The 15,047-nt window shown below is 35.4% G+C and overlaps 1 protein-coding gene across 1 annotated transcript in view; it reads right to left on the bottom strand.

Moving 5' to 3' along the window:
* Positions 1–15,047, bottom strand: part of Ddr (discoidin domain-containing receptor 2) — a 191,375-nt gene that overhangs the window by 104,701 nt on the left and 71,627 nt on the right. The window contains exon 6 of the mRNA XM_089104637.1: positions 12,851–13,030. Coding sequence (XP_088960763.1) covers positions 12,851–13,030 — 180 coding nt within the window. The remainder of the gene's footprint in view (positions 1–12,850; positions 13,031–15,047) is intronic.

Below are 15,047 nucleotides of genomic sequence, written 5' to 3'. Positions count from 1 at the left end.
GCTTAAAGAGCGATGTATTGACTAGGGGGTGAACCCAATCATATAGGCCTACGTAATATTTTCTGTTCGTTTTAAGTTTTGATGTTGCTGCTTACTTTCAGTTGAAAAACTTTTTTTTTTATTTAATTTCTGATCTTTTTTTTAAATAATGCTGGGAAATCCGGCGTCCCCTTCATAGAAATGTCCCTTCCCCAATGAAAACTTCCTTCATGGAGAGATCCTCCCATATAACCCCCGAACAACCCCCCCCCATCCCCCACTACCAGAAAAAATCCCCCCTGAAAACGTCTGTATACTTCCCAATAACCAATACTATATATGTTAACATCGGGTAAAGTTCATAACTTTCAGCCCTCCCCCCGGGGACTTCGGGGGATTAAGTCACCCTTAAAGACATAATTATCATACTTTCGACCATGCTGAGGAAAATGGCTATCTCAAAATTTTGATCGGTTGACTTTGGGAAAAAATGAGCGTGGGAGGGGGCCTAGTCACCCTCCATTTTTTTGGTCACTTAACAAGGGCACTAGAACTTTTAATTTCCGTTCCAATGAGCCCTCCTATGATATTCTAGGACCACTAGGTCGATACGATCACCCCTGGGGAAAAAAACAACAAAAAAACAAATAAACACGCAACCGTGATCTTTCTTTTGGCAAAAAATACAAAATTCCACATTTTTATAGATAGGAGCTTGAAACATCTACAGTAGCGTTCTCTGATACGCTGAATATGATGCTGTGATTTTCATTAAGGTTCTATAACTTTTAGGGGGTCTTTCCTCCTTTTTTTGAAAATCAGCCAAATTGCGCTTAAATTTTGATGGATAGGATTAAACCTGAAAAAACTTATATATTTGAAATCAGCATTAAAATCTGATTCATTTGATGTATCTATTGGTATCAAAATCCCGTTTTCAAGAGTTTCGGTTACCATTGAGCCGGGTCACTCCTTACTTACAGTTCGTTACCACGAACTGTTGTGATTTAGCCCCTACCGCTCAAGTTGTTCATTCATTCATGCATTATAGAATGTTTTTTTTTTCATTAGTTTCTTTCAGCTTAGCGTGAGACAAGACAAAGAGAAGTGACAGAACAGAGGGAAAATAAGTAATTTGGGCTATGTATTTGCACATTAGGGGGGGGGGGTTAAAGTATTTGGACAGTGTGAAGTTAGAAGACAATTCTTATTTCATAATATGCAGAATAATTGTACCTAACACATTCGGCATGCAGACCCGCTATACTTTAGCCCTCCCCTGAATGTGCTAACAATATAGCCCAAATGTGTTTCTAGTGTATTAGATTTTTATCATACTTAGGTATATTTCATTAGGATTGAGCGTCAGAGAAACATATTAGAAGAATATTAGGTAGGGGCTATATCATACAAGTACCAAGTTTGCTATTAAAACACAAACACAAAGAGATTATAACAGATTAGGTAGTTATTAATTGACAAAGCCACTTGAGAAAATAGCCACACCTTAATGGCTATTGTTATTACTATGAAAGGCAGTAGTTAAACAGTAAACATTACAGGGCGTCATTCTACAAAATAGTTACGCCCCTGCTAGTGACATTATAGTTTTTAAGATAATATTTATTTCATTTGCCCTCTGAAAATAGTTTTAAAGTAATTATTATATTTCTTGGTGTACTTTACATGGCGGCAACCTAATATGGGAAAACACCGTGCTTTGACGAGGAGTTATATACATTTTACCTTTTGCGGGATTTGGTTTATTTACTGAATTGGAGATTATTATATGATTATAATATACTCTCAGTATCATTATTATAGCTATTCGAACCAAAAGTCCGTCCTAAACGAAAACGACGCATGTTAGCAAAATCTAACTTTAATTAGTAACATTTTTCCGACTTGATCTATTACTGATGACATCTTAAAGATAGCTTCTATTTAGGCTCCCTCCTAGAAAAAATACCCAAAGGCCTTAAGTTACTTTTTTAACGACTTCGGCTACCTCGCAAAAAATCACTAGGTTGTACATTACTGTTTGTCATCTCATTTAAATTGTCTGGCCTATCTCTTACCCCTCTCCCCTACAGACTATTTGCTTTAGAGAAACGTAGACGTTCCATCCCAATGACACGTCCAAGTCCTAATCAGTTCTTTTGTGACAAATACTAGGCCGTCTTTTGAAATAACGTTTTACGTAGTTCTTTTATTTGTAAGTAAAAAAAAAAAAAAAACAAATAAATAAGAAAAGTGGCATGCACCAGTTGGACTTATGGACTCTGAAATCTACCCCCCCCCCTCCAAAAAAATATATATACCGGGACCATATTTTATTTGCAAAAGCAAAATACACCGTAGCATATTTTGCTCGATAGTAAAAGCCTTCAATGAAGTTGTGTCTATGTTTTAACTCACTCAATGTCAAACATTAGGCAGAATTAAAAGTTTCGGAAGACTCATTTTTAGGAAGATAGGCTTCCTTAAAAATAAGAAAACAGCATATTCTTGAAATACAGGGTCAGGAGCGTCAATTGGACGGTCAGGGTGGTATTCCTTCCATATCCCCCCCCCCCCATTCTGAAAACACCTTTTTAGGTGTTATCATGAATAAACATCTTTCTTATTGGAAAAAATGAAAAAAGTAACAAAATGGCCATCCCTTTAGATTTTGACATATAGATTTCACCCCCACCCTATCCATTTTGAATTGATACCATCATAATAGCTTTTTCAGAAATCTCTCCTATCTATGCATCAGGTAAATCCAATAACTACGCTTAAACAATAACTTATAGCCCAATAGCAATAAACAATAGCTTAAACAGTAGCAATAATAATAGCTCATATATAAAGTTGGAAAAACACGGATAAAGTTAAAATCATGAGATAACAGGGATAACTGATTGAAGAAGTAGATAGTTCTAAAAATAGGAAACATTTCAGACCCAATAATTCGAAAACAAAATTCTTTTGGCAAGACGTTCAAAACACTATGTCCTTCCATATTACTAATAGACTAAGAAAGCATAAATATCCTTATTACTAAGGGAATCTTCCTTTGTTTACTTTTTTTGATGGATAGGCCTTGAGAAGAAAAGAGAAAAAAAAAATCCCTAACGATTTGTAAACAATCGTCTAAATTAGCTGGAATACCGAATGTCGCTTCAAGTTTTTTAACAATCAAGTTTCTGTTCTTCTTCAAAGATAAATAAACGACATTTCTAAAGTAGAAACGATACTCTATTGACATGTAATTCGTTGCATTTCAAAGTTACACAATAGGAGCTACAGAAGCGGGACAGTCAGTACTGGTCAGTACTGACTGTTCCAAATATGGAATAGTTCCTCTGCCCGCACTCTTAATGCTAAAGTTTGACTCTTTATCACAATTCTTTAAGAAAGACTGCTCAAACACAGGGTCCATTGAATACGGAAGAGAAGTATTTTTAAAAGAACTTAAAGATTATAGCGTAGAGAGCAAGGGCTTAGAAAGAGGTAGCTGGAGTTAGATTTCAAATTCACATTGATCGGATAGACCTCTGACAAAAAGTTGAAAAATTTGGCCTTAAGATTGCATTTTTGAGGGTTCTGGGATCCCCTCCAGCCCAGAAAAGACCCACCGGCCTTATAACCCTCCCCCAATAGTTTGTATACAGTAATACAGTGTTTTATAAATGTTAGTAATGTTGTGTATATGTTTCAAATAATATCCCTTTATTTTGTACAAACGGTTTAAATATTAGGGACGAATCCAGGATCGCATGGTAGTATGACCTTTCAAGCTGGACAGATATTAATGTAGGTTTTAGTTGATTCTAGCACGATCGGCTATCTCTGAATTGTAGCTCGATGGCATTTTGCCCTAGTTGACCAAAATTTTGTTTTGAGAACAGAATATTGGGTCTTAACCGTGGTAAAACCTAAACCTTGTAGGCTAAATCTATATACCTTTTAGATATACCTTGTCGGTAAGTATAGGCGGATTGGCCATCTCATAACCTTCATTAGATAGAGCGATGGCCTTAATCACGTGGAAAATTGTGATTTGTGGCAAAATATGGCTGAAATCGGCACTTTCCTGCGGCAAGAGCACTTTGGATACTTAAAAGAGGCACCACAACCTTTAGTTTTTGTTAAAATGAGACCTCTCTTCGTATTTTCTACAGATACTAGTAAGATAAGATTACCCGTAGGAAAAAACAACAATATTCCGCGAGGACAGGGTTCGAAATCTGGTGTCGCTGGCTATTTGATTAGAACGGGGGTCAATGACGTGACTTTATTATCTCATCCAGAGTCGACCTAGCTTTAAATGGGTACCTGGAGAAATCTGGTGAAGGTAAACAGAAAGAATGAGCGGAACCATTGCACTTCTTGGCTGAAGGGCCATGAAATGGAGATCTGTATCACTCGTTGGGACTGTAAGGTCTAATGTTGCCTTATTTACCTCTTTCTACAAACAAACAAACGACAAATAAACTTGTATTCGTTACCAAACTTCTCGGAACAAGATAAACATGAAACATTTATATAAACAGAAAATGTTGTTTTTCTGCACAGGGGATTTTGAAACCTCTGTTCTTGAACAATATAAATATGACGCTGCAATTTTCGCCAGGTTATTCCGTCTTTTAAAGGGTGTTTCTTCCCTTTTTATTAAAATGCGAAAAAAATTTCAAATGAAAGATCTTTAGCCGAACTGGCTAGCCATGACAAAGAAACAAAGAGAGAAAAATCAAAGAGGAAAACAGAAAAAAACGAGACTTTGGCCAGTAGCCAAAAGACGAAAAAAAACGACGTGGATATTTCGCCTGTATAAAAACAAGGTGTCCACAGCGTAAGAGAAACTAAGATCTTCAGCGTAAAAGAAACAACAAAACAACTCCAGTTGCTTTAGAGATTTCCTCGAAGTAACTCTATTAGTAACAGTAACCCAAGTGGTCTGTTGCGACAGTTATAGTTTAATATTGGTGGTGGTTTTTTATGTGTTTTTAGTTTATTTTAGTTTTCAATCTTTGTTTCTTTTACACTGAAGACGTCTCATTTTTATACAGGCGAAATATTCGCATGTTTTTTTTGTCTTTTCGCTACTGACCGAAGCCTCGTTTTGTCTGTTTTCTTCATTGAGTTTTCTCTCTTAGTTTCTTTGAAATATTTTTTAGTCTCATGGCTTTTTATAGGCAATTTTAAATATAGCGAATTTTATACGGTTGGAATCATCGCAAGGAGGAGATTCTTTTGCTGCACTGATTTATATCAAAATTTTGTGTTTTTTATTTTATTTCGGTTGCAATAGACACATGTCGCATTTCCTTCAAATTCTTCACCACAAAGAGTAGCATATCTAAAAAACATAATTAATGCCCATTTCAAGTTTAAATCAGCTCTTGAACGTTTCGCATAGGATGAGTATTTAAAACAAAGATTCAGCCTTATTAAAAAATACTGGAAATTGCTATTAGGTTACAATTCTTGTGATTATTGAAGAGACACGTCTGAAGATTACACTTTTCCTACCATTACCCTGCTTACGTGCCTGAAGGTATGTTTAGATATGCTCCTTGGACAAGCAGCAAAGATTTGAAGAGGCGAATATCAATGTCGGGAAAGCAAGTATACTTGATATACGTGAGATAGCGCAAAAAAGAACCCCATCCTTATGTTTTGGTGATTAAAAAAATTGTAAGTGGCCAGAATTCTCTCCCTTCTGCTTGAAACAACTTAAGATAAAGCAGATCAATCTACTCTGTTTCATTTGACAGCAGGTATACACATGTTCATTATTAGTACAAGTGTGGCATTTCCAGAAAAAAAAAACATTCTTGATGTTTAGAAGGTTCCCTAGAAGCCATTATTTCTACTATCTAAGATCCCCTTGTCCAATATTGAGCGATTTAAGACCAGCTTTCCCACAAGAAAAAATTACGGAACTCTTAAATAATGGCTTTATGTAGGCATTAGCTTTTCCATGCGATTTTCTAATGGCTAGAATAACATTGATAAATAGTTTTCAGAGAAAATTCCGTTTCTAGAATGGAACTTTATGTTAGCCGATAATGACAGTCCAATAAGATGCCCCAGAAATTATTAATCGTCCGAAAGAAATTAGCTATTAAGAGAGGGAAGAAAAATGTAAACTTGCATTGACACCTACGGCATTTATTCCAAGAAAATATAAGGCTACATCCGTCTCAATTCTTTTCTTTTGTCTGTTAAAAATCTAAAATAAAATCACCTCCAGAATAAAAGCAACTGAAAAATTGAAACGTGATTAAGCTATCACAAACTGGCATTTATTTCAACATAACGAGTTCTTCAAGTTTGTTTTTTTATGGGGGGGGGGGTTAAGGCAACATTGGTGGCGAATGATTTTTTTGTGGGCTTAACTGCTGCTCAAAGGGTGGTCCATCTAGACATTTGCCTAAGCGCAATGTCTAACCGGACTTCAAGTTTTATGCAGCTCCTGTGCAAACTTAGAATTCGGTGCTTGGCTGAAAAGAATTACAGACGGGTACCTAGTTCTACAGCCTAGAACTCATTTCTTAGGAATGAAATCATGTCAAATGAAAAGACTTGGCTGTGAATATCTTCCTTTATTTCGTTGTTTTTTCATTTTTTTTAGGTTTTACCAGATATCCGCGTCCAGGCATGAAATTCTAGCTAGATTTGGATGTTAGGTTATAAAGACAGAATTTAAATTCAATGAGAATTAACTGGTGGTATTACTCACAGTACCAAACGTACCACTGTAAAGCTCATCACGGTACTTAAACCACTTGAGGCCAACAATCCTGTACATGCTTCTTTTCCATCCCAACCTCTTCAGAGCTTCATTTTTTCTCCCCCCCCCCTTCGAAGTTTATATCTCTTTAGAATCCTTTCTTATTAACTCATCTCACCCCGTTCAAGGACATCGTGTTGTTGCTTGGCCAAAACTGAATTGTCAAACAAACATTTTTGTTAACCTATTATCGTTCATCTGTAAAATGCGGCCAAACCACCGTATAACACTTTGTTCCTAACTTAATCGAATTAGTCTTTTTAATATTAATTCTCAAATTTCATAATATGTCACCACATCTTGAACTCACAATAGCTTTTCAGTTGATACAATGTTAGCCCATAGCCTTTACTGTGTTCCTTAGGGGCGTGGCTCATTCCACCCAGACAACTCTCCCGCGGAAAATCCCACCCTCAGAAAATTCCCCTTGGAAAATACCATCCCTAGAAAACCCCCACCCTTGAATACTCTCCCCAAATGTAAAATCGAACAGCCAAAGAGGAAATTAAGAGAAATAAAAAGAACGATGAAAATTTTTTGATTGTACATCCACTATTATGAAGGAGAGGCGGTGTGTCATTGTGTAGGCAGCAGGGAGGAGGCGGCTGACGGATGCCTAAAAGAGCACGTTTCAATATTCAAATTGTCTGAATCTCCATGAGCCTTCAGATAAGTATGAAAATGAGTATTGGGGTGGTGGTTAAGAAGTAATCTCTCACCCCCTTGACTTTCACTAAGCCTGAATAAGAGTGTTGCAGGGTGATACCTCCCTTTTTATTGCAGAGAAATCTTTCTGAAATTTATTTTAAAGCTTCATTTAACTTGACTAATGCACTTCGTTTTTCATGGAATGATATGTAATGATGTGTAAGTGCGTACCAGCTATTACGACGGAGGGGTGGTGGATCATTTTGAAGGTGAAAGAAAGATGCCTCAAAGAGTGCATTTCATTGCCAAAACACCTTCACTTTTATTGAGCCTTTAGATAAATATACAATTATTTCTGGGGGGGGGGGGTATAAATTGATATTTAACCCCTCTGGATTACTGGGAATATTTCTGGTCTACGCCTTAATTATGAAAGTAAATAGTAACATTAGAGCCTAAAACACGCAGAATTTATTCCGTATAGGAACGGGTATACCCCCTCCTCAACCCTCCTTGTAGTCGTAGAAACTTTCTAGGATGCTCATTCGATTGGAAATTGAGAGTTTTAATGCCTTTTTTTAAAGTCAGAAGTGATTGGAGAACTGCCAGCATCTGTCCTAGAACCCTATTTGATAATAGTCCTTTTGTAACACATTAGGACGTCTGGTTACCCCGTGAAGGTACCCATTTTTTTCAGAATAGACGAAAATATCAAAAAATTTGTATCTAAGGACGACGTACCCCTAGAACCCTAGGATAAGAATCCTAAATTACACCCAATGTCAATTTTTTACATTTTATAGTGGAAAAAGCTAGGGGCATATTTGATCTTGGGAATCCAGTATCGTGAAAGTTTCTGTGATTATTTTGGTGGTCAAAAAGATCATCAGCATTTTGCTAAGGAAAGGGGAAGGGGTCCAAAATGAGCCACAAAAAAAAAATTCTGACCAATTTGAAACTTACAGTCGTATTTATTTATGCCAAGGGGACTAGCGTGCAAAAATTTTTTGAAGGATTGGTTCCTTTGAAATTGGCCCCTCCTCTAAAAAGCGTTCTAAAAAAAAGTGCCGAATTATTCCGATTGACCTGAAACTTATATTACACTTTGGGCTAAGGGACCTCACTGCAAAAGGGATATATATATATATATATATATATATATATATATATATACACACACACACACACACACACATACATATATATATATATATATATATATATATACACACACACACACACACACACACACACACACACACACACACACACACACACACACACATATATATATATATATATATATATATATATATATATATATATATATATATATATATATATATATATATATATATATATATATACTATATATATATATATATATATATATATATATATATATATATATATATATATATATATATATATATATATATATATATATATATATATATATATATATATATATATATATATATATATATATATATATATATATATATATATATATATATATATATATATATATATATATATATATATATATATATATATATATATATATATATATATATATATATATATATATATATATATATATATATATATATATATATATATATATATATATATATATATATATATATATATATATATATTCCCCTCAAAGTGCAGCTAAAAAAGGGGAAAATGTATAAATAATTTTAAGTTATAAAGAAAACTGGCTAGACCAAAAAAATCTACAAGAAACTTCGCTGACAACACATAAGCCGACGAAAAAACAATCGTAAAATTACAAAAACAAAAAAAGGCTTAAGAGGAAACCATATATGTCTTTATCAGTTCATCATTGACTAGCAAGTAAAATGATGAATATTGTCGGCACACAATTTTTTATGTATTATTATCATTTTTTTTTTATTTCGTTGATGTACCCTCCTCCCTAAACTCCGCCCTACACAATGTTTTATATCACATGGAAAGTCATCGCAAATATAGTGTGATGCAACTATAATGTAAACCATTTTAAAAACATAAGAGTTTAGCAACGAAAATTGGACAAAAGAAATCCACTAAAAACTTAGTCAAAGTCACCAACATAGTTCCTGATGATTTTGCACCTCAGTCGTTTAAAGGAGGCTCGGGCGAAGCAAGGACAATTGAAGAAGCCGAAGATTTAACAAGTGTAGCAAGTCAAGCAAGCAGACGGAGGCATAACTAATCCTGTGAGGGCTAAAGACATGAATACCGTCCAATAAAAGCGTGAGTTATTTGCAACGACCAAAGACGCGTACTACCGACCATAGGAAGTGAAGCGAGTGGGAAGTAACGAAAATAAAAAAAACGGGCTGTTTGGTCAGCCTTTACTATAAATTCTAGTTCTCTTTCTCCGGAGACTATGGGGGTCATGTCATACCCAAAGGCATCGTTATTGGATCTTTCAATCATGCTAAATCAAATGGTAATTTCAAAACTTTAATGAGATATATTTGGGAGAAAAGGGTGCGTTGGAGGGGGGCTATTTTCCCTACAATCTTGTTGGTTACTTTAAAAGGACACTAAAACCTTTGATTCCAGATCAAATGAGTCCTCTCCCGATCTTCTAGGATCACTGGTTCAATAAGATAAGCCTGGGGAAAAAAACAAACCAAAACAAATAGAGACGCATCCGTGATCTTCTTCTGGCAAAAAATGGAAAATTCCACATTTTTGTAGATAGGAGCTTGAAACCTCTACAGTAGGGTTCTCTGATACGCTGAATATGATGGTGTGATTTTCATTAAGGTTCTATAAGGTTTAGGGGATCTTTCCCCTTTTTTTTCGAAAATCAGCCAAATTTTTTCAGGCGCGTAACTTTTGATAAGATTTTGTATATAAGTAGATACAGTAGAATTCTCTTATATGCTGAATCTAATGGTGTGATTTTCATTAAAATCACTTCACTTTTTGGGGGTATACACACCCTTTTTAAAAAAATTGGGCAAATTTTCTCAGGCTCATCAAACAGTTTGTGTTAACGAACTGTAGGTACGGAGCGACCCGGCTCAATAGTAACCGAAACTCTAAAAAGCGGAATTTTGATACCAATAGATACATCACAAGAATATGATTTTTATGCTGATTTCAAATATATAAGTTTCATTAAGTTTAGACTTACCCATCAAAAGTTACGCGCCGGAGAATATTTGCCTTATTTCGAAAAAAGGGGGAAACAACCCCTAAAAATCCTAGAACCTTAATGAAAATCACACCATCAGATTCAGCGTATCAGAGAACCGTACTAGAGAAGTTTCAAGCACCTATCTGCAAAAATGTGGAATTTTGTAATTTTTTTTGCCAGAAAAAAGATCACGGATGCGTGTTTATTTGTTTTTTGTTTGTTTGTTGTTTTTTTTTCCCAAGGGTGATCGTATCGATCCAGTAGTCCTAGAAAACCGTGATAGGGCTCATTCGAACAGAAATTAAAAGTTCTAGTGCCCTTTTTAAGTGACTAAAAAATTGGAGGGCAACTTGGCCCCCTCCTACGCTCATTGTTCTCCCGAAGTCACCCAATCAAAATTTTAAGATAGCCATTTTGTTCAGCATAGTCGAAAATTTAATAAATATTTCTTTGACGATGACTTAATCCCACACAGTTCCCTGGGGTAGGGCTGCAAGTTATAAACTTTGCCCATTGTTTACATATAGCCTAGTATTGGTTATTGTGAGGTGTACAGACGTTTTCAAGAGGGATTTTTTCTGGTGGTTGTGGGGGGATGGGTAGGAGTATGGGTTATGGGGGAGGATCTTTCCATGGAGGATGTTTCCTTGGGGAACGGACGTTTCTATGAAGGGGGCGTCGGATTTCCCAGAATTATTTAAAAACGATCAGAAATTAAATAATAAAAAACAAGTTTTTTTTAACTGAAAGTAAGGAGCAACATTAAAACTTAAAACGAACAGAAATTATTACGTATATGAGGGGGTTCACCTCCTTGTCAATTCCTCGCTCTTTACGCTAAAGTTTTTTTTAGTACTTTCAAAAGAGCTATCTATTTTAATTAACCGGCCTTTGTGATTCAGGGGTTTGTGATTCGAACAAAATTCGAACTTCAGCGCAAAGAGCGAGGTATTGAATAGGGGACGATCTCCCTAATATACGTAGTAAAAACATACGAATATAGAAATTCGTTACGTAAGTAAATTCGTAAGTTACGGCAGAACAAAATTTCGAGAAAGCCATTTAGCAAAAAAAAAAAAAATTAATATGCAAATTTAGTTTTGATTATTCATGTACGGTGAGCCGAAATCAAAGCTAAATTAATTCAAAGACGTTCAGAAATTAAATAAAAAAACAAGTTTTTTTAACTGAAAGTAAGGAGCGGCATTAAAACTTAAAACGAACAGAAACTATTCCGTATATGACAGGGGCTATTCCCTCCTTAATGCCTCGCTCTTTATGCTAAAGTTTGACTTTGTCTCACAACTTTATTTTTTAAAACAATAAAAAACTTTAGCGTAAAGAGCGAGGCGTTGAGGAGGGGACAGCCCCTTTCATATACGGAATAGTTTCTGTTCGTTTTAAGTTTTAATGTCGCTCGTTGCTTTCAGTTTTTTATTTTTTTTTATTTAATTACTTTTGATGGGTAACGTTAAACTTATTAAGCTTTATATACTTGGAATTAGCATAAAAACACAATTCTTTTGATGCATCTGTTGTCATCAAAATTCTGTTTTTTACAGTTTCGGTTACTATTGAGCCGAATCACTCTTTACTTACAGTTCGTTACCACGAACTACTTGATCATGTTCGTTTTTTTTAATTTGATCCCTAAATTCGTAGCCACCATATTCTCAAAAACTCATTTGTCACACTATGAGTACATGAAGCCGTATTATATTTTAACTCTTTTAGTATCATTTCTCCTAACAACTGTATCATTTCTCTCTCTCTCTCTCTCTCTCTCTCTCTCTCTCTCTCTCTCTCTCTCTCTCTCTCTCTCTCTCTCTCTCTCTCTCTCTCTCTCTCTCTCTCTCTCTCTCTCTCTCTCTCTCTCTCTCTCTCTCTCTCTCTCTCTCTCTCTCTCTCTCTCTCTCTCTCTCTATTAGAAAGGATACCATTAATAAGAAAGGATACCAGTGGGATTAATTAGGAGAGAGGGAGACAAGGAAGGGTACTTGTGCTCCCCCCTAAGATTTTGAAAAATACCTTTTTGGGTCTAATAAAAAAATGACAGAATTTACCCCTCCCTTGATTGTGAAAAAAAACCATCTCCCCATATATTCCTGGGAATTGACACCACAGAATTCCTCCAATTAAATTTAGGTTTTGTTTGGGTGTTGGATTTTTATCTTTCCCTGAATTCCAATTTCTGTCTTTTCCAAATTATTTTTGTTACTCTTATAGTAGACATATAATGGCGTCCATTTATATATGCGAAGATGCAAAGCGAATACCTTTATCTCGTTCATAGAAGGTAGTCTTGAAATTTTCAGGACCGAGTCGGCCATCTGTCAATTGTCCCAGTCCTTGTCTTAGCAAAGAACCATCCCAAAATCCGTCATACGAAGAATCATAAAAATTCCAGTTTGAACCCCTTTGATCTCCTTGAGGCATGGAATAACTAACTATACCATCTGTGAAAAAAATAAGAATATAAATGAACGATATTTCATACAAAAGTTTGGAGCAGCATAAGCAACAAACAAACAGAAACATAAATTAAACACACAACACGACTTGGGACATAAGATAGTTTACGTAAGCACGCATAGCTTACATATGAGCTAGAAACTCACCATTCCCGTTTCCACCTTGCATACGTTAGTTAGTAAATAGAAATAAGGACGAAGACCGCACTGCCTTCCCATCATACGAAAAGCAAAATGTTAATAAAAATTTTTTAGAAGACAGTGATTAAAAATAAAAGCTAAGCGAACACTCTAGTAATTATGACTAATAGCTGTCTTGAGCGAAATAAAAAGTAAAGACTAAAGCAAAAACAAAAATAAATCTGAAAAGAAACTCTTCCATAAAATACCGATGAACCAAAAGCAAAACAACGAAAAATTTTATTACCTCTTATAGTTCAGCTAATATGACAAAAATAGTTATTGATTCATAGACCTATCATACACTTTTATTCAGAAATTTGATAGTATTTTATTACGATGCTTGTTTCTCTGGCAGCTAACCTTGTATGTTTTTTAGGCAAATTTGATTGGCTACTGATTTTATAACTCATGTTTCTTCGAATCATTTTGTTATTAAATTTATACCCACAGAACTTAGCGTGTACTCACCCAAGTCTTCATTAGAGGATGAGATATTATTTAAGTTTCGTTTAAGTTCATTTGCTTCACCGTTAATTTGCTTAGTTCCCAGGTCATCAATAATTGGAAGTGTTTCTTCAAAACTGTAGTGGGGCTCATGGGCGCTCATATGGGGGGGAACCCGCCCCCCCCCCCTCTGGCCGAATGATGCTGCCTTATTTTTATATTTTTGTTCTGAGATTTCTATTATATAGCATTAAAAGTGCCAATTACACGAGGTTTGCCCCCCTGGAATTCAGTTTATGGGCGCCCATGGAGGGGCTGTCATTTTGAAAAATATGGCTGCTCAGTGCTGAATCAAAAGATGGACAACAGTCAAAACTAAAGACTTCTCTGTGCTTTCCTTTGGTTGTTTTAGGCGTTATCCTAAGTTTTGAGCTGTTCAACGGAAGCAAAAATTTCCAAAATTGTACGCACTTTATATCCCCCCCCCCCCTTTGATGAGTTAGGGTTCACTTCAAGTTTCAATTATTACGTTACTTTATTTCTGCTCGATTTGGGTTTTAACATCAATCTTAATTTTTCGTAACTAGTTCTTTGGATAGTATTTTTTTTATTAACATAAGGAATAAGCCTGGAAATATTGCCCCTTTTCAATTACCGTGAGAACGTTAAACCAAGAAATACACACCAAGAAATACGATACGATTCTATTGTGTTTCCAAAACAAGGAGCCCCTATAATGGAAGAGCAATAGGAATTGCATGTCTGTAATTTTATCAAAAGATCAGTACCGAGGCTACTTGAATTTTTAACTGGGAAATGGTAGAGAATAAACTAGTGCTTCTCACCCTATTTTTTCATTCACGTATCCCTTGGCTATAACATTCTTTAATACAGATATCCTCTTAAAATATTAAGTTCATTACTAGAGATGGAGATAGCGTTCAGATGTAGGAAACCTAAAAGGTACTACGCTTTTACATTTCCAAGTACAGTAACTCTCAAATTGCCCATATGAAGTATCCCCTGTAAGGCGCCTACCCTATGCTGAGAACCATGCAAGTAAACCATAAAATTTACTTAACCTATCCAGGAGCAAATATGTATCAAGTTCTTCCATACTTTCCACGGAATTGTTTTTTTTTTGTGCATTCTTTTTCGATTTTTTTCCCTTTTTTGAGTTCTTTTCTTGTCTTTCTTTATTTTTTTTTTTTAAAGACTATATCTATTTACATATAGGCCTATAACTTATCGTAAGAGACTTGTTGTACCTTCAAAGAAGCTCTAGTCTGTAAAAAAGACATTTGGTAACTGACTCTCCAGGGTATTTCAGGGGCACATGCCCTCCTCCCGAGAGGGAGGAGGGAAAATACCCCTA

This window comes from Artemia sp. Qi Xiang Cuo, chromosome 18 (assembly GCF_049724085.1).
Source record: "Artemia sp. Qi Xiang Cuo chromosome 18, ASM4972408v1, whole genome shotgun sequence".
Lineage (NCBI taxonomy): Eukaryota > Metazoa > Arthropoda > Branchiopoda > Anostraca > Artemiidae > Artemia > Artemia sp. Qi Xiang Cuo.
Note: the sequence above shows the minus strand (reverse complement) of the source record. Positions and strands in the feature narration are given on the sequence as shown.